Raw genomic sequence first — 20,105 nt, forward strand, 5'->3', positions numbered from 1 at the left:
GCTACCAGCCCTTAAATACAGTCAGGACCCCCCAAAAAGAGGAGCTCACAACCCTGAAATTCAAAAAGAACCACTTACCCCATTCCAAGGGCCAATACTCACCCACACCCCAAAAGAAGCAGTTTCCAGGTACAGATGATTGCCAGCCTCAAAACGTGGCCAGGATCCCCCAAGAAAGGGAGAGATCACAATGCTCCCATACAAAAGGGCTCACCTCAGACCCTCAAGGAAGTACTCCCAAGTTCAGATGCTGCTCCCTTCACTTCCCAGCCCTCAAATGGGGTCTGGGGAGGGGAGGAGCCCAGCTCAGCCCCACCCCACAGCTGAATTGCCATCAGCTGTGCTCGCAGGGTTACGCCTCCCCAGGCGAATGGGAACTGCTGAGTCACGGCCTGAACCACTGGTTGATCAGCTGAGGCAGCACTGAATCAGCTGTGGGAGCACAGGTGGAGGCAATCCAGTGTGTGAATGGAAGGTGGAGCCTGGCTACAGCTCTCCCAGACCCCATTTAAGGGCTGACTGCCCCCCCACCCCCCACCCCATCCTGAGAAGGGTCTCTATTGTAGCTGTGTGGTGTTTGTTATTGGTGTTCCACATCAGGGCATCATATAAAGCAATGGCAGATACAGACTTGATGTCCTGGTTCTGTGGGCTGCCTTCAGGGGGCATTTTGGGTCTTTGAAAAAGAAGAAAACAGCAGCATTCCTGAAGAACCTGGCAGAAACAGGTGGGCATATTGTGTATTTACATATGTAAATATAATATATATATTGCTGGCTGATTCATTTCCCCACAATAATCATTCTAACTATGAAGTCTGTAAAATACTGTCAGAACCATGGGTATTCTAAACAAAAATACCACATAACTGCTCAAAAGTGGTGTTTTCAGGGAGAAAATGTGTTGCTTTTTTAATGGAAGAAAAGTGGATTTTTGGGGGAGAATATGTGTAATATAACTTAAAAAAGTAGTATTTTCAGGGTGAAAATATGGGACTTTAGGGTGAAAAAAAGGCATTTTAGAGGCTGTGGTGGGCTAGACAAAATCCACCCAGCAAGATGAAGAAATCCCCAGCTGGCAGCTGGTATTCCTGCTTCAGCCTGGGAAATCCATCCTCTGCAGCCACACACCAACTGCAGCACAATGCCAGGGAGCCCTCAGAAACAGAGATTGTGGTCCCGGCGGGTAAGAGTGCACATCCAGCTTTCAAAACACTGCTTGTCAGTGTCATAGAATTCATGCTTTCAGTAGGCTTGTACCACCTTCTAGCGTTCAAGCCCGTGCTTTCAGTTCAGCCCTGTCTTTCTTTCCCAAATGAGTCTCTTGTGACGTCAAGATCTGGACCTGCTGGAGCACACCCCTCTCGTGCCTTTCCCCAAGTAGTTTTTGAAAGACAGGAGATGGGCACCACTGCAATATGTCTCAGAATGATTCCTTCTGACACGTATTATGGACGGAAGAGTACTTTTGTGGCTCCATGTTGCCTTTGTATCAGCAGGCACACATTTAAACTGTGTACCACTGCAACAGGGTAAAGGTTTTCTTCAAGGGCTTTGGAGTCCAAACAAAAGAGAAAGACAAACAACAGAAGCACAACAGTTACTTTCAAGACAGTGGTACTACTGATGCTAGAAGCCTATTTGCTTTGTCCTGCTGCCACTACATAACCAAACCTCAAGAACCACCCTCATCATTCAGCTTGTGAAAGTTTGCCACTAACGCCTGTGTATCCTTCCTAGGTGAATCGAGCCCTTGTCCACCCAGAAGAGCCACAGCAAGTTGTGATGATGCACTGTGTGCTTCCATCAATGGAGAGCTCCTAGGAAGCACAAATCGCTGCAGTTCCAGTGACCGCCTTGATGACAACAGTGATGGGCAGAAGAAGCTCATCCAAGTTCAAGCTCTCATTTCTCCCCGTTGTGCTGAAGACGCTGACCTGATCCTGCCAGAAATAACAGTCACCAGCCTGGATTGTGACCCGGCATCATTGCAGTGCAGCCCCACCCAAGCACAGCCCGTGTGCCCTGACAGCAGTACCTTCATGCGGGATCAGGTCAGCCTCAGTGAGGAGAAGCCGAGCCTCGTGGAGGGGGACTTAGAATCGGAGCTCCAGTCCCAGGCACCGGGCAGCAGCATGAGCTCTGAGCCACTCTCTCCATGACACGAGAGGATGAGTCCCATCTTTACCCGGGACCTCTCACGCCCTCCTGGCTTTTAGTGAATAAAAGCATGCTCGTGCTGGATCAACGCCTTGATTGCATTCTGAGTCTTCATTCACAGGGATTGGGATGAATGCAACAAATAGCAAGGCACCTCAGCTTGCAAGGCTATGGCTGTGGGCTGTGCGTGCTGCAGAGCTCCGGGTTTGTTCCCGTTTTGTCTGGCTGGGGGATGCCTGCAGCGAGAGCTCTGCTCCCATTTTGTATGGTAGCAAATAATCTCTAGCATCCTAGCTGCTGCTCATGATCATGCCAAGCTTCCTGGCTGTGGCTCTGTGATGCTCTTGAAGGCTTTTGGATGCTCTTGGGTGCCTTGGCTGCTCCCCGATAGCTCTCCCCTCCCACTGTGCCCATTCCTGGCTCCCAGCTACAAGCTGGCCCTGCAGAGCATCTCCAGCCCTGTCAGCATCACACTGTGGCAGGAGGAGCTCTCCCTGACAAACGCCAGGCAGTACTGCTAGGTCTGCAGTTTAGCTGCCATTTACCTGTGGGCAGATCTTCCAGAAGAAGGATCAGAAGAAGCAGCGGAACTTTTTGCTCACCCTGCAGCACGCAAATGCTACAAAAGCAGAAACAAGCTGGGAAGTTCTGGGTCTGCGAGACTGCACAGTGACGCACCGACTGTGTTTGATGGTGCCCTGCCATCCTTGATTTCCTTCTCCCCTGCTCCTTGTCTGATCCCACTGCTGAGCCAGGAACAAGCTGCCCAGTGTGGCAGAGCACCGTGCAGAGCCTCACTGGGACCTCTTCCCCTTCCTCTCCTGCAGCTCGGTGTGCAACCTCACCCACTCCTGACAGACTTGCTGACCCCGTGCGTGCCATCGGGATGCTTGGGCACAGGATGTGCTTCTAACCGAAAGCTCCTTCCCACCCTCCAAAGGAAAAGCAAAGCAACTGCACTGCCGCCAGCACAACCCCGCAGCAGACAGCAGGGAATGCAAACAGCTCCCCTTCACTCCCATCCTAACTAAGAGACCACATGAGGACTGATAGGGAAATCACTATAAAACACACGTGAGTGTGCACAGGACTGCACAAAGTGGTGGGGTTGCACAAGTGTGTGCGTGCGTGTGGATGCGTGCATGGATGGGGTTGCACATGTGTGTGTGCACCAAGGGGTGGGGTTGCGCAGGAGTGAGCGAGCACATGTGGAGTGCATGGATGGAGTTGCACACGTGTGTTTGCACGAGTGAACAAACCAGTGGAGTTGCACCGGTGTGTCCTTGCTATGCACAGGTGTGTGCATGCATGTGGGTGTGTGTGTGTCAGGATTGGGAGTCTCATGTATGTGCGTGCAAAGGGTTGGAGTCGCACTTGCATGTGTGTGTGCGCACCGGGATGTTGTGGTACTGGTGTGTGTGTGAACGTTGGGAGTGAAAGGATGGGGTTACATGCGTATGTATGTGCACAGTGGTGTGCAGAGGTATGGGAGTGCACAAGTGTTTACGAGCAAGAGGGGAGTGCATGGACAAGGTGGCACAGGAGTGTGCTTGCATAGGTGTGTGCTAAGGAGTTGTGTTGCATACACGTGCACACAATGAATGTTGTTTGATAGGTGTTTGCACGTACGTGTTCCAAGGGATGGTTTGCACACCTCTGTGAATACAAATGAGGGCATGCGAGGTGGTGTGTGCACGTGGGTTTGCAGAGGGGGCAGGGTGGCATACATGTGTGTGTGTGTGTGTGCACATGGATGGGCGGAAGGATGGGGTTGCAGGTTGACCTCTTCTGAGGTGAGTGGGGGCTCACCGCGTTGCTCAGTGGTAGATTTGTTCATGGTCAGTGCTAACAGGAAACTCGCACAACCTTTTTGTTTCAGCTGTCTCAGCACTTTGATCCTTCGCTGCTGGGATGAGGCATTTGAAAAATGATGCACGTGCTGAGATGAAATCTCTCTTGCAAGAATAAAGTGTAGAGCAAAAGGAATGTTTGGGCCAGGTGACAGCAGGAAGTCTGGCTGTTTTGGATGGTGGCAGCTGATGGAAACAGGTGTTCTTGGGACTGTTCAGCTTTTAACAGAAGCCAGGTGTCCTGTAGCAAGAACGACTAGGTTCTCAAATGCCTATAAACGTGCCCATGACGTATCTCTGTCCTGCTGTGACATCTTTGTTTCTTTTTGATGTAGGAAATATTATTACCACGTGTTGGGCTTGTTTGCTTGCAGAAGGAAGAAGGTTAGGTGTAGTTCTCAGAGAGAACTTCTGTTAGGATTTCTTTGTAATTTTAATCTGAACTATCAGGAGTGCTGCAAGAAAGGGCCCTGCCAATGCCAGGAAGTTCCTACTCAGCTCTGCACGATGGAGCCCAGTGTGGAGGGAAGTGTAAACGAGGGCAGCTCAGAATCCTTTCCTGCCAGCTTCACGTGCTAGCTTTTGAGCTGAGGAAGCATGCTCTGTGTTTCCGAGGTGTTCCCTTCTGTTTTAAAAGAGAAGGGCTGCAAGGTGACATTTTTCCTGTGGCTTGCAGCTGTGCTCCTTGGCACAGACCTTTGTTTCCATGTGGCAGACTGTTTTGCAGTCTGTGGGTGTCCCAACTTCAGACATGCATCTTCTAGACTGACAACCGTTCTGAGGAGGAAAGAAAGAAAGTGGTTTAATCAGAACGACATTTGAGTGTTAACACAGTGAGGTGAACGAGGGCCCCAGAAGCACACTTGGTGCTGTTGAAGCACTGTCCGATGACAAGGTTGAAGGTAACACCTGCTGGCAGATGTGGAAAACAGCTCTGGATTGTGGTGAGGAGAAAATGAAACACAATGACTGAGCTGCCTGCAAAGAGCTTCTGGTGGAAGCTTGGTAGCAACTTGGAACTAGATCTGATCAACTTCTTGTGTGCTGACGTCCAGCCAGGCACTAGGGATGAGTCTGCATAGCAGGGTATGTGTGGCAGGACTGAGGCTTGGGGAGCAGGCCAGGTGGAATCCAGTGTGCTTTGCTCTTGTTCTCAGTGTTTGTTTTTACTCAGGTGGGCAGGTGGTGAACCTCATGAAGCAATGCCTGCAGATGGGGTTTGCGGAGCAAGGGGTCCTGCAGGCCTTGTGTGACACACATGGAGCTGTAGGGGGGCTGCACCAGCGTAAAACAGCAGAAATGCACGGAGGTGTGAAGGTGAGCAGTGGGCTCCAGTAGTGCAGGAGGGGATGTGCGTGCTCAGGGTTTGGCTGCTTCTGTGTGTGTTTTAAGTGAGTGTGATCCCACTGCTTGGTCCATTTGAGTGTATGGAACAAGTGTGCCATCCTTTGTGATGGAGTCGTGTGAAAGGAGTCCTATGGATTTGAGAGCTGACTTGAAGCCTGTGGGCATCACTGAGGAGTAGGGGTAGGGGATGAGGCCAGGGAAGTTAGGGTAAGGGGATGAGGCGTAGGAACCGGAACCTCTTTGGTCGATATGATGTCCTGCCGTCCTGTCTCTTTTTGGATTAGGAATATCTATGTGTTTTTTAATGAAGAACAAACTCACTGTTCAGCTTGTGAATGAATTACTTCACGTCTGTTAGACGGTGTCATTCTCTCCATGGAGCAGCAATTGAAACGAATGCTTCTGGTGTTATGTCTGGTCCCTCCCGTGTTCTCAGAAGAACCAAGTTGGCAAGGCCTGGCTCTTGGTTGGTGAGCAAAGGCAAAAATGCACGCGGGAAAGAAATTGGCAGAGCAGTCTGGTAGTAGTTCTGTGTTTCTCTTCCTTTATTTCCATACAGGTGAAAGGGATGGCTGCTCTAAGCCGCCCTTGAATGCAAAGAAGGACCCTAGTGTGGATTTGCCATCGGCCCAGCAAGAGGCTCAACAAGACCGAGCGCCGGGTCCTGTACTTTGGTTGCGCCAACCCCATGCCAGCTTCTCCAGGATGTGGCTGAGATAGAATTCCAACCATCAACGGATTTCTCGAACGCTGGGGTGCCCTTTTGGAATCCTATGGTCTTGTGACGTGGTCTTGCCTCCCCACCTTGCCCATCCGTGGTGGAGCAGCCGGGTGGCCCTTAGTGATGTCATAAGCGGCTAGAATGAGGGGAGGAGCAATGCATGTTGTGTCCCTTCATTGGAGCGCTTGAGCTCGGCCTGAGTACGTGGCTTGTTGCACTTGTGCATCGAGTGAGTCTGTTTGTCTTCAGCCCGTCTTGCGCAGCGTCTTGTAGGTAAGCTGAGACGGCGCGGGATAGACGGGTGGGCAGCGAGGGCTTGAGAAGTGCTGGCTGGCGGAGCTCCTAGGATCATATTGCTTAGTCTGGACCGTCAGATGCCATTTTCCCCCAGGCCATCCATTCCAGAGCCGTCCATCAAGATGGCATTTGTCCCACGGTTTTTCCCTTGCCTTGCTTGCTATAAATTGTGCAAGCTCACTGACCTGCTCTTTCTCTCTCCCCTCCCCACCCTCCGCCTGCTCCCTTGGTGCAGCTTTTGCTCGCGGAAGATCAGAGCAAAGTGACAAGGAACGGCTGCGGGTTTGAGGATCTTCTACCTTGTTCTGATCTCTTGCCAGGTACATGCCATGTTTTGTCCCCCCACATGGTTCAGCAGCCCGTGTTTAGTCGCACCGTGTGTAGTAACACAGCCTCGTCCAGCTGGGATGCGGCACTGGTCACGCGTGGGTTTTTTCCACTTCCCCTCCAGCTCAGCCCTCGGCAGGATGCTGCCTGTAGTGCTGGGACCAGCTAGTGTGAAGGAAAGCAATCCCTTAGGCAAAGAGCCCTAGCCGCAGTTTGTGCAGAGCTGCACAGCATGAGCCAGGGGCACAAGCGTGCATGCTTTGGCTGTGTGAGTGTGCCCGACAGCTGTAGGGAGCACAGCGGGCATGCAGGCAGAGGAAATGTGTGGGCAAGGCTGCGGCCGGTGCTGGTGGTGAGGCTGCTGCTGGGAGCCGGGGGCTGGGGAGCAGCTCCAGCCCCAGCAGTGACACCTCTCCCTGGCCTGCTACTGTGCTCTCAGCGTGCTCTGGGCAAATGCATCTGCTGCTTTGTGCCAGAGTCCCCATCTGCTAGCAGAGGGACAGCGACTTGGTCCAACGCTGCGTATTCAAACAGCTGTCCCGTTTGAATAGACTGCACAGAGTGGTTGTTTCTAGAACACCTGCCTCCGCCAGTGGGCAACTGAGAGTAGTTCCGAAGAAGACTCTCAATCCAGTGCTGTGTGAACACAGGAAATGTGTTTCTTTTCTGTTGCAGCTTGTCGCGCCTGCTGTGATGGGCATCGCGAGCAGCGAGATCAGCTGTGGGCCTGACCTGGCACGGACGGAGGTACAGTGTGAAGCTCTGCTTGGTCTTTGTTCCCTGACTTGAGCCAGCAGTATGAGCCACAGGTGTGCTCTCCCGCTTTTCAAGAGAGAGAGAGCATCCTTCCGGCTCTCTTGGTGTCACTGAAGAGCTGCCTTAAAAGCTTCATTTCCTTGCTAGTGGCATCTAGACGGCACCCTGAAATCCTCCTTGTTTGTCCTCAGCTCCTCACCGTGGCCTGTGCTCTCTGTTTCAGCCTGAGAACCAGGGGAAGCCCTTGCTGGTGCGTGAGGAGCCATCTCTTAATATTCCGGCTATTGCTGCTGCCCACGTTATTAAGAGATACGTTGCCCAGGCAGCGGATGAGCTCTCCTTGGAGGTAAGCAGTTAAAGGCGTTCCTTGTTGTCATGGCCAGAAGAGTATACCGTGTGAATGCATCAGGAATATTCTCAGACACCTTCAGAATGCCTTATGAGGCGAAGCCCAGAAGATGCAGGTCCAGATAGGACTTGCACTGGGTTGGATGCAGGGAGGAGTTCAGCCAAGTCTAAAAGATGGCTTCATTTGGCATGCTTGCACTGTATTCTGTCTGGTGTGTAAGGCAGTGACTCTTGTACCTCCCAGTTCAGCTTTCCAACGGGAAATGCCTGAAGAGCTGCCCCGGTGCAATCGCTCTCAAGCTGTGTGCTATTTGGTAGTGCAGAAGAAGGGTGTCATTTCAGCTGTGCTTTCCTCCCAGCTGTGCTGAAGCTGGGATTGATGTTGCAACCTCTTGCAGGTGGGAGACCTGGTGTGCATTATTGCTATGCCAGCAAAGGAGCTGAGCCCCCGGTGGAGAGGCAAGCGTGGCTTTCAGGTAGGCACAAGCTTCAGACTTGTGGGTGCAACGGCAGTCAAGTCAGGAACGTCAGCTTAGAGCTGCTCTGCCCGCGCAGGGTGGCTTCTGGACGTAAACAGTTTCCCTGTGTCGGTGTCAGCAGACTTTCCCTTTGGCTCTGGGCTTGGGTAGGAAACTGTCTCCTCGTTTCACTTAGAAGCAAGAGCCTCTCCTGCTCACTACACAGTCAGGAATTGACCATCTCTGTCCTTTGTACGAGCACGGAGGACAGAGCCATCTTCTCCGGAACCACGTCTTGGTTTTGTAGGTCTTTTGGCTGCAAATGTTGAACGAGGGTTACTTTTCTGCAGGCCATTCTTTCTTGGTTTAACAGCGGAGGACTGAGAAGTGCTGCATTCAGTATTCCATCTCTCTTCCTGTTCTTGTTACAGGTTGGATTTTTCCCTGGTGAGTGCGTGGAGCTCATCAACGGAAAAATTCCTGAGGCCCTCATCAATTCAGCACCAAAGCCAGGTACGGATGTTACATTTGATGGCGCGGGGAAGTCAAAGGGAGTCGTCTTCTGGGTGTGTTCCGTGTTGAATACCTCCTTTATCCATCCCACGTTATCCTCTGTGTTGATGATCCTTCATGCATCCCACGGGGCATATGGCTGCTGTTTTGTAGGCAGTGAGAATGAGGGCTTGGGGAAATGATAGAATCCTTGTAGAATGGCTTGGGACGGAAGGGACCTCAAGGATCATCAAGCTCCAAGCCCCGTGCCTCAGGCTGGGCTGCCAACCTCCACTTTGAATGTCAGACTAGACCAGGCTGCCCAGGGCCCCATCCAACCTGGCCTTGGACTCCTCCAGGGATGGGGAAAATCTGTTGTTGTGTGTGCTTGTTGGCAATGTTCTTCCCGCTTTTACATGCTCTGTAGAATGTGTGACGTTCAGCCTGGTCCCGCTGAGCCCAACCTGAAATGAACTGGTTTCTTCCTTGTGTTGTGCAGTGCCAAAGAAGTGTGGCAAGCTCATCAGCTTCCTTCGTTCCTTTGCGAAGGCCCGCCCAAAGAAACCGAAGGAGCGGGAGATGGAGAAGGAGAAGGAAGGGGTGTTTGGCTGTGACCTGGGAGAGCATCTTCTCCACTCTGGCTGTGATGGTAAGGAACAGCCCGTTCCTGAGAGCTTCCTCTGTTGGGCATGTAAAGATGAAAGGGAGATCATCTCTGGCAAGGGGCAGGTTGATAGCGGTGGAGAAAGGTGAGGTGGGAGTTGATGGCTGAAAGGTAAGCTGAGGCTAATGCTCATAGGAGAGCAGCACACTTGTATTTGCTTAGAGCAAAAGGTGTAAGCCAATGCCACGCTAGCCTGAAAACAAAGGCAGCCTTTTGGCCCAAGAGAGTGTACTGCGTCAGTTTCCTAGCTTTTCTGGACGTGAGGTTTCACGCTTCCATTCCGGTGGGAGCTGTGATGGGACTTGCAGTGTCTCTGGCTTCCCCAGAATTACTTTCTGCAGGCTGATTGGCAGGTCCTGGCATTTCTGTAAAGCCAAGAACACGTCTGTGTCCAGTTTCCTGCCCGGCTCCTGCCTGTCAGAGACGTCTGTGACAGCTTTCTTTCTCCTCTAAGGAGGAAGCAAGCAGTAGCCCGGCTGGGCTTAGTGGATGGGATGTGACAGGGGCAGTGGCTGAAGCAGGACTTGAATCAGGAGCTCAACTAACCGCTGGCCCTTGTTCTGTAGTCCCCCAGGTCCTCCAGAGCTGCGCTGAGTTCATTGAGCAGCACGGCGTGGTGCAGGGGATCTACCGCCTGTCCGGCGTGGCGTCCAAGATCCAGAAGCTACGGTAAGAGTGCTGCAACTGACACAGCTGTCAGTAGGGGCACGTGCCATGCTGCGGGCATTCAGAGGCCTGCGCTGTGGGGCAGCTGTGTGCAGGCAGCGTGCGCTCAGCGCTGGTGCGCCAGGCTTGTGTCTGTTTGATAGGAACACAGGGCGTTGAGTAGACTTGCTGGGGCAGGAAGTTCTCCTTCAGTCCTTGAGAGCACTGGAAGGCTGTGGGGGACTGCGGTGTCAGCTCTCATTCCCGTTTCCTCTTGTTGGCAGAGCCCTTTGGAGCAGCCCACACTCCTCCTTGCTGCTCTGGGCTCCTGGCGTGTGATTGTCAAGTAGGCAGCCAGTTGTCAGAGCGTTTCTTTTCTCCTGTGAATCAGGAACCCCTTCCTTTTCTCGACTGTATCGTGTATTGCTTTTGACTTGTTTTCCTCTTTCTCAAAGCCCATTTTTGTGTCCTTCTCTCCAGCCATGAATTTGAGTCTGAGCAGATTCCGGAGCTAACCGTCCGTGACATTCACAGCGTGAGCTCCCTGTGCAAGATGTACTTCAGGGAGCTCCCGAACCCTCTGCTGACCGAGCAGCTGTATGGCAAGTTCTCGGTAAGCACAAGGCAATGGCTTTCATGTACCTCTTCCCTGGGCCTCTTGGGATGGCCTGTCACACACACACACACACACACACACACACACACACACACACGCCTGCGCACCTCATGGTCTTTTTTTCTGATTTTCTGTTAGCCCCACGCGGTTGACTCGCATGTCTTTGCCACATCCTGCAGCATACTGACGCCATTTTTGGTGCTCCCAGGAGGTGGTCATTTCTGTATTCACAATGCTTGCGAGGAGCTGAGCTGCACAATCAGGCTGTAAAGCGGCCCAGTGCTTGGACTGCTTGGCCTTGATTGCACCAGCTGCGTGCTGCTGTCTTCCCCAGGTTTTCTGCCTGTTGGAAGGCATAAAATCCACCTCGGTGCTGAGCAACAGCGCTCTGTCGCCATAGTTGCCGACCCTGCGGCAGGTATCTCTACTGATCTGTGTCTCAGTCCCTCTCTGCTTTCTTCCAGGATGCTGTTTGTGCCGCTACAGATGAGGAGCGGTTGCTCAGAATGCAGGACGTCATCCAGCAGCTGCCCGCGCCTCACTACAGGTCAGAAAACTGCTGCCCTCCGTCTGGTGAGCTCAGCCCTGCTGCATTTCAGAGGGCGATGATGCGATGGCAGGTTTTGTCTCACGCTCGCAACATGATGCCTGTGTGTGTGTTGAAGTGGTTGCTGGCTCCGTGGGGTGAATGGATTGGGTCAGTTCCTGGGCACGGGGGCACGGCTGGTGCAGCTGATGGCTGCGGCTGTGCTGTGCTGGGGCTTGGTGCTGCAGCGTGGCACCTGGGAAAGCTTGATCTACTTCCTATTCCGTAGCAAGAACAAGCAGTGGCATGAGGTGAGGTTTGTTTTGTGAATTGCAGCACGGCGTGCTCACTGGTGCTGAAGGTTTGCCTCTTGCTTTCCAGGACACTGGCGTACCTGATGAGACACTTGGCTTGTCTCGCTGGGAGCTGCTCCGCCACAAACATGCCCGCTAAGAACTTAGCGATTGTGTGGGCTCCCAACCTCTTCAGGTAAACTTCTTTTTCCGTTTCAGCACAAGGCTTACATCTGTTCTCCCCACGGGCACACTTTCTAGAGGACGATTTCTGCTCTCTTGTTTAGCTGGGGCTGGTGTGTCCTTGATCATGCAGGAGAATTTCTTCAGTGGCGTCACTGATTGCCCACTGCGGAAGTCTCCAGAGCCCAATTGGACAGCTTTTGGCTGGCCAAATCTGGACGTGGGGAAATGATCTTGGATCCATGACTTCTCCAATCTGCCTTTTCTACAGATCCCAGCAGAACGAGTCTGCCTGCGCCAGCGGAAGAGCTGCCTGCATGGAGCTGCAGAGGCAGTCGGATGTGGTAGAGTTCATCATCAGCCACACAGACGTCCTCTTCTGCTCCACATCCACATCAGGCATCGGAGATGGAGCAGGTGAGCGTCTTCCTGCATTAGCTTTGTCTTGATCAGACACCTTGATCAAATGCAGGCCTTCTCCAGGATGGCTGAAATACGCTTTCACTATCAAGGGGCCTGCAGACTTGTGGGCGTAGATTAGAATATGGCATCCTGTGGCTGGATGCTGAGAGTGTCCAAGCCGAAACGTGAGAAGGAGAAAACGGTCCCTGTCATGACGATGTTTTGCATGCAGGTGAAGCTTGATGAAAGCGTGGCAGCAAAGCTTTCAGAGTTCCCTGCCCCCCTCTTCTTGGGTTTTTGTTTGCCTGTTTCAATACAGTGAGCTGCTCTGAATGATGACCGTGTCCTTTGCCATAAACGTACCTCTGACCACACGGTTCTTTGGACCTCCTCTTCTTCCAGTGGCTTGGATAAGCAAGTCTGAGAAGCGGGCAGCACCTCCCCCAGAAGTGTGATGGCTGTGCTGCTGCTTTCTGATCCTCCCTCTTAGCTGTGGTCTTCCCTTCCAGGGCACAGTTCTCCATCAGGGCCCAAGTCTGTGGAGGTGTCTTCTCCCGCCACCAGGCTGCTCACCGTGGAGGAGGCACAGGCACAGAGGCGAGGCCACAGCAGCTCTCCCACACTGACACACAGCAGGGACATCGAAGTGGAAGAAGGCCCCGCAGCTGCAGGGGGTAAATTCCACACAGTCATCGACTTCCCGTCTGAAAGGTAAAGAGGACTTTCTTTTCCAGCACCTTCCTATCAGATGTGGTTGGGTGGGCTTTTGTGGGTTTTTCTCCACTACTGCTAGTGCAAAAACTTGCAGAAGCTACGTGACGTTAATGGTGCGTGTGGTGTTGTACTCCATCTCCACTCCCTTTGGACTCTGAGATTCAACTCACACACAGTTGCCCGACGGGCTCAGTTTAGCCACCAAAGGGGGCCATTCCTTCCTCGCTGAGCAGGCAGTCACGAGATGGATCAAGCCACGCGGACCTCTATCCTGGCCTGTGCTGGCTGTACCTGGAAACGTTGGGGTATTCCAGCTTTCCGGGCCGCGTGCCTGAAACCAATTCCAGTTCTCCTCTAAGCAGAGCTGTTGGTCAGACTTGCTGGCACTAGAGACTAAACATGGCAGTGAGGTGAGGCCGATGAGCTGTTAATGCCAGAGTCAGAGATGCTTCTGAATTTCCTCTATGGCTGCACGGTTCCTCAGAAAGCACTTACGCCTGCCAGCTCAATCAAAGCCATCCCTTAGATGCTGTCCTGGACAGCTGTGCAGCTTTTGCTTGCATGCTCTGAATCTTGCTTGACATGGTTGAGGGGAATTTAGCCAGCAAGACTCCAGGGCTGAGCTCTAGGAATGGAACCATCCTCAACTGTGTGAAACGGAGCGAGTTTCTAAGTTGTGTTCAGCAGAAGCCAGGCAGTGCTAGGAACAAGCAAGTATTGGCAAGTGCTCAGGGCAGCTCTTCCCTCACCCGGCACCATGCACGACTCACGCCAGTCACTGTTTTCTCTCCCCAGACCAAGTCCACCCAGTAAGATGAAGGAATCAGCAGCTGGCTGTTGGTGTTCCTGCTTCAGCCTTAGAGAACCATCCTCTGTGGCCAAACGCCAACTGCAGCACAATGCCAGGGAGCCCTCAGAAACAGAGATTGTGGTCCCGGCGGGTAAGAGTGCACATCCAGCTTTCAAAACACTGCTTGTCAGTGTCATAGAATTCATGCTTTCAGTAGGCTTGTACCACCTTCTAGCGTTCAAGCCCGTGCTTTCAGTTCAGCCCTGTCTTTCTTTCCCAAATGAGTCTCTTGTGACGTCAAGATCTGGACCTGCCGGAGCACACCCCTCTCGTGCCTTTCCCCAAGTAGTTTTTGAAAGACAGGAGATGGGCACCACTGCAATATGTCTCAGAATGATTCCTTCTGACACGTATTATGGACGGAAGAGTACTTTTGTGGCTCCATGTTGCCTTTGTATCAGCAGGCACACATTTAAACTGTGTACCACTGCAACAGGGTAAAGGTTTTCTTCAAGGGCTTTGGAGTCCAAACAAAAGAGAAAGACAAACAACAGAAGCACAACAGTTACTTTCAAGACAGTGGTACTACTGATGCTAGAAGCCTATTTGCTTTGTCCTGCTGCCACTACATAACCAAACCTCAAGAACCACCCTCATCATTCAGCTTGTGAAAGTTTGCCACTAACGCCTGTGTATCCTTCCTAGGTGAATCGAGCCCTTGTCCACCCAGAAGAGCCACAGCAAGTTGTGATGATGCACTGTGTGCTTCCATCAATGGAGAGCTCCTAGGAAGCACAAATCGCTGCAGTTCCAGTGACCGCCTTGATGACAACAGTGATGGGCAGAAGAAGCTCATCCAAGTTCAAGCTCTCATTTCTCCCCGTTGTGCTGAAGACGCTGACCTGATCCTGCCAGAAATAACAGTCACCAGCCTGGATTGTGACCCGGCATCATTGCAGTGCAGCCCCACCCAAGCACAGCCCGTGTGCCCTGACAGCAGTACCTTCATGCGGGATCAGGTCAGCCTCAGTGAGGAGAAGCCGAGCCTCGTGGAGGGGGACTTAGAATCGGAGCTCCAGTCCCAGGCACCGGGCAGCAGCATGAGCTCTGAGCCACTCTCTCCATGACACGAGAGGATGAGTCCCATCTTTACCCGGGACCTCTCACGCCCTCCTGGCTTTTAGTGAATAAAAGCATGCTCGTGCTGGATCAACGCCTTGATTGCATTCTGAGTCTTCATTCACAGGGATTGGGATGAATGCAACAAATAGCAAGGCACCTCAGCTTGCAAGGCTATGGCTTTTGCTTACCTTGCAGCATGTGCTACAGAATGAGAAACAACCTGGGATGCTCTGGGTCTGCAAGGCTGCACAGATGTGTGAGGTAGATTGTGTTTTTGCAGTGTAAGTTTCCAGTATTTTCTGTAGGTAGTATAGGCCCTTACTGAAGTTATAACCCTTTTGTGAAACAGTTTTATAAATCGTTTTTCCACCAAGGAAGTGGCTGAAGAGAGTGAAGTTAAGACTGGGGGCATTCTGACATGGTTAGAATTGAGAGTTTCAAGCTAAGTTAAATACGCACGGTGGGGAGAGCCTTACACTGGACAGACAAATTTACTAACTTCCCGAATTGTTGCCCTCCTCTCTCTCCAGGAAAGTACAAGACATACCTAAACTCACCAGGTTGGTAATTGATCTTATATGGGAATATATCCTAGCAACAGCACGGGGGAGATTGTGAGCCTGAGATGCTCAACTAATGACAGCCACGAGAGCATTACCTGCATTGGGTTTGGGGTATAGGATGGAATGAATTTCAGTGTTTGGTGTGCAATTTCTCCCTTTCCAATAGGGGGTGTGTTCCCAGTATTGCAATAATGAATAAACTTTGCTGCTATCAGTATAATCTTTGCCTAACTAGAAATCTTTGATTTAGAGCATTTCTCACACAAGGAAATAGACAAGGGGGAGCCTGGGTTGGAAGTGCAGGGATTAGTGCTGAGCCAGCACTCCAAGTATTGACTGTTCGCCTGCACCTTGTTGGGTGGCGCAAACGTGGCCTAGTTGTCTTCTGGCACGTGCGCGCTACTGCCTTGGGGGTCTAAGCTGCAGAAAGACAGGGTAGCAGAGCGACCCGAACGACACACGCCACTTCCGCACGGCTGCTGCGACACCAAACATAGGCGGCCGCAATTCCTCGGATTGGTCACGCGGTGGCAGCAGAGACCGCACTGAGGTCCTCGGCTATCCGTTCTCTCTTCATGCCAAGAGAAAAACAAAGTTAGAAGGAGGTGAAGGGGGAGTAAGAAAAGAGACGCAGAAAACCAAGGAAAACTTATTTTTCTGTTAAAAAAAAAAATCGAATTGATGTTGCCATGCTTTTTTTTTTTTTTTTTTGCCAGTGTTGATGCTATTGTAACTCTAATCCTAACCTTTACCCTGATTCTAAAATCATCTCTTCCTCCAAACGTAACAATAAAAATCATGCTAAAATTTTGTAGCAAAAGGAGCCATAGCCGTGATCGTAACCCAAAAAACACTTATTAAAGTAAGGTAAAAATAATCTTAACTTTAAAAGTAATGTTAATCATAGCCCTGATGGCCCTAAAAGAATTCTACTAGGCTATTGAGACATCCCTTGTTAGTGGAGAACATGACTATGTGAGCCTAGGCTGAGGCCTACATGCTGTGGTGTATGTGATGCTGACTCTGGTCAGTCACAGTCCTGGACAAAATTAGCCAGAAAAGGGAGATGCATAAGCAGAAAAAGAGCTGCATTAGGAGAAGAGCAAAAAGTTACACTTCAGGGTGAGGTAAGAAGTTGTTTGTTACCAACAAATCAGAGTAGAAACTTAGGTGTGTGATTGTCTTGTGCCATCCACATAGTAACCAACCGATTATGGAGACGTTACACGTGAGTCACGCCTGCATCCAATCAGAAGCACACTTTGTATTAAGAGTTGTATTTTTTCCAATAAACTGTCTCTGTTATCACTTTCATAAAGTGCCAGAGTCTGTCCTCTTTCTCCCGACACCAGGCCTCACTCTAAACATCCCTTGAGAATGACCCAGAGAAGTCACCAGGAAAGCAATGCTGATGGTAATGTCAGTCCTAAGGGTAACTCTAACCTTGGTGCTAACAGGACACTGACAACAATCCTAACGGCCTTAAAAGTTCTGGTCACGTGAAAGAGGTGCTGGGCAGTCCCACCAGTACTGCACTGCCTGCTAAATGCGGTGCCCGCGGTCAGAATGCCCCGTGGCAGATCCCAGCACTGGCTGTGAACGAGAACTGATGACAAATCGCTCAATATCCAAGCTGATCCAGTGGATATTTACAAGCCTCGGGTGAGCTGGGTGGCATCTCAGAGTGGTGAGGCCAGGTGATGTTTCTTCTGTAAGTCTGCATTGCTCTGTGAATTGTTCCAAACCATCCTTGGCTTCACTGCACACATCTGTCCCATTCATACCAGCTTTTTTTGTCACCTCAAATGCTGGAGAAAACAAAACAAAACACAGCTGACAACATTAATTCAATTATTTTTATTATTTATTCATTTCTTTACAGATATTCACAAGGCACAGGCTTGCTGGGTTTTGAGAAGTTTTCCTTGGCTTTGGCTTGGTTTTTTTTTTTTTTCTTTTTTTCATTTTTCTTCCTTTTTTTTTTCTTTCCCTCCTCTTCTATCTTTGTGTTCTTCCCCTGCAATCAAAGGAGGGAACGGATCACCGGCGTCCGCGCTGCCGACCCGCATCAATGACACAGTTCTTTCCGTGGTCTCTGCTGCCACCGCCTGGCCAAGATGCGGAACTGCCAATGTTACGCGCTTGGTGCCGCCGGCAGCACAACGCATGCGCACAGAAATGCAGATGTAGCGAATCTGAGTTCTGAACGCTCTGCACAGCAAATCCGCCAGTCTTTATTGTGATAAACCCTCCAGGTGGCAATGCGCATGCGCTTGAAGACATGCAGGAGGCATAGATTTCTCCTAACTCCCCGAGGATCAGGCAAACAAAATGACCGAGTGCACCACCGCTTAGGGATGTGTGTTAGATCTTTTACCCACTCCCAGACTGGTCAAATTGTTTCAGCGATAACCTCTGAAGTCTGAGTTACTGGTTCTACTACCTGTAGTGGAGAATACAATAGCCAATAGATAGCCAATAGATGCTTTACAAACATGCTATATCTTTCTTTCTGCTCCATGCCAAACCTGTGACCAGAACCTAGGGTCAAGATCAGTGCTTGCCCCTCCACTCCCCCTTACCAGGAAGCTATAGGACGTGATGAGGTCTCTCCTCATTCTCTTCTCTAGTCTGAACATGACCTTTCTCATTCTTATTAGTCTTTTTCTTTTTGTAATGCAATCTATAGCATTTCATTTCTTTATGGACTTTTGACTCTAGAAGTCATTTATTCAATATGTTTAAATCTTATCCTCTGTTTCTGTAATAAGGTTTAAATCTCTATTCATTTTTTTCTGTCTTCTTTAGTTACATCCTATTCCTATAGTCCCAAAATGTAGAAATTCAGATGAAATTGCCCCAGTTGAATAAGTCTATATGTTACACACACACAAGTAATATATGTATATAGACTTACTGCATGCTTGTATATACATAAAATATATTTTATATACACCCAACATCTGCCAGAGACACAGACCTGTATGCACGCTGTCTGCAGAATGCTCCATGGAAGCCTGAGAGGAAGAGATAGAAAAGGAGGAGCCCAGATCTTGATCAGTCCTGTTATAGTCACGACCTGCAGCCATGGCACAGCCACAGGCTGCTAGAATAGAAGAGAAGCACTTAGTCTTTGGAGGCAAGTGAGCAATCTCATCACTCCAAGTGACCATCACGAAAACTTCTCCTTCCCCCCCATGAGAGTGCAACATGAGCAAGCTGACAAAAAGGCTTCTTGAGCTGCAAAACCATGTATTTGTTCCCATTTATTTCATCTGAAGCACCTGCATAGTCCAAGGAAGCTCCACAGCTACCTGAAAAAAAAGAAGACATTGCACAAATCCACCTTGTCTGTGGTATAGACTGCCTGTTGTTTTTTTTTAACTGCTTTGCAAAGCTGCTTTGTTCCTCTGTACTTGTTCTCATGTAGACTACCTATCAGAATGCTTTGGGAAGCGACAAAATAATTGAAGGCGTCACTAGGTGACAGTATTTGTCTGTAAGCAAATGAGTGGGGATGGGCCACAGACTTACAGATTGTAAAGCAAAAGCACAAAATATCTAACAGTATCTTACCAAATACTTCCATCAAATGTGTAGCACCAACAAAAAAGGAATTCCAACAATGAAAAAGCTACCACATCTCTATTTGTCTTCCAACAATTCACTAACTTTCCCAAAGGTCAGCTTCCTTTCACCTCCGAACTTTGTTAAACAAAAGTTCCTTCTGCTTTAACAAACATTACATCCTGTTTGCTCCTGCCCTGGTCTCAAGGAAGGCATTTAGGATCCTCACTATTTGTAAAGGAATGCCACTATAAGCTTATTTATTTATTTATTTATTTATTTATTTATTTATTTATTTTTCTACAGGAGGCCGTTACACTCAGATTCAAGACTTCTCTGACAGGTTAAATACGTAACACTTATTTACCTAAGAGCATTGTGTTAATAATAACATACAAAGATACCACTAAATTACATTTGCAGTATTTACAGAAAATATCCTCAGGTCAGCTACTGAGCCATCATTCTTTACATAGTTAATTGTCTATAGGCTGTGTATACCTTACTTAGCTTTATTATCAATTAACAGCAGTTTTTAATTCAGTATTAAACAAAACCTAACTGTTAGCATAGAAATTTTGTTCAGCAGCATGGGACTGAGCCAAAGTCTCTTGTAAATATGAGAAGGGCTGTGACTAAGTTCAGTACTGCAGGATTGAAGCCAACAGTACAAACTTGCCTGGCACAACCATATACTACAGTATTTATTTCAACAAATAAATAGCAACAAATGTCCAGCCAAATTCCACAGTCTCTATTCAGACAATAGAAATTTTGTCAGTATAAGAGAATGGTTTTAATATGCTGATACGTGACAGAACAATAATGTCAGATCTCCCAAGTTACACATGAAGATAGTGGCAGGAAAATAAATGCATACAGATTAGAGAGTATTAACAGAAAATGATTTAGAAAATGAGGATACATACCAGGAACCTATTTTTTCCTGTAGGAAAAGATCACAGGAATTTCCTTCTGTATTTCAGATCTCACCATGACAAGCTGTACAGGATGGAAATCCATCTAAAATAGACAGTTAAGACATCTGTTCCAAACAATAAACATTATGTGTAACACTATTTTCTCCTGGATAAAGACATAATGAGTAAAAATACACAGAAAGAAAAACACTGTCAAAACAGAAAAAAGAAAGTGAAAAAGAGATTATTAAAGAGTTTATTAAATAACTCCACTATTTGGAAATAAGGTGGTTTTGATTAAAAAACTACATTGGTCAGGAAAAAGTGAAAGAAAGAACCACAGAA

The 20,105-nt window shown here is 49.5% G+C and overlaps 2 protein-coding genes and 1 long non-coding RNA gene across 3 annotated transcripts; all 3 read left to right on the plus strand.

Annotated features, from left to right (window-relative positions):
* Window positions 1-1,058: 1,058 nt before the first annotated feature.
* On the plus strand, window positions 1,059-2,243 carry LOC121109564 (rho GTPase-activating protein 32-like). The gene is made up of 2 exons (XM_040695603.1): window positions 1,059-1,185; window positions 1,740-2,243. The coding sequence occupies exons 1-2, from the start codon at window positions 1,059-1,061 to the stop codon at window positions 2,159-2,161; spliced, it is 549 nt and encodes a 182-aa protein (XP_040551537.1). The 3' UTR covers window positions 2,162-2,243.
* A 6,471-nt stretch (window positions 2,244-8,714) lies between these two features.
* On the plus strand, window positions 8,715-10,113 carry LOC121109565. Its single transcript, XR_005857719.1, has 3 exons — window positions 8,715-8,776; window positions 9,255-9,404; window positions 9,986-10,113. It is a non-coding gene; the product is annotated as a rho GTPase-activating protein 32-like (long non-coding RNA).
* A 1,535-nt stretch (window positions 10,114-11,648) lies between these two features.
* On the plus strand, window positions 11,649-14,797 carry LOC121109938 (rho GTPase-activating protein 32-like). The gene is made up of 5 exons (XM_040696030.1): window positions 11,649-11,695; window positions 11,954-12,099; window positions 12,594-12,795; window positions 13,594-13,739; window positions 14,294-14,797. Exons 1-5 carry the CDS (start codon window positions 11,649-11,651, stop codon window positions 14,713-14,715), a joined length of 963 nt encoding a protein of 320 aa, XP_040551964.1. The 3' UTR covers window positions 14,716-14,797.
* The last annotated feature ends 5,308 nt before the right edge of the window (window positions 14,798-20,105 follow it).

This window comes from Gallus gallus, chromosome 2, assembly GCF_016699485.2.
Source record: "Gallus gallus isolate bGalGal1 chromosome 2, bGalGal1.mat.broiler.GRCg7b, whole genome shotgun sequence".
NCBI classification, from domain to species: Eukaryota; Metazoa; Chordata; class Aves; order Galliformes; family Phasianidae; genus Gallus; species Gallus gallus.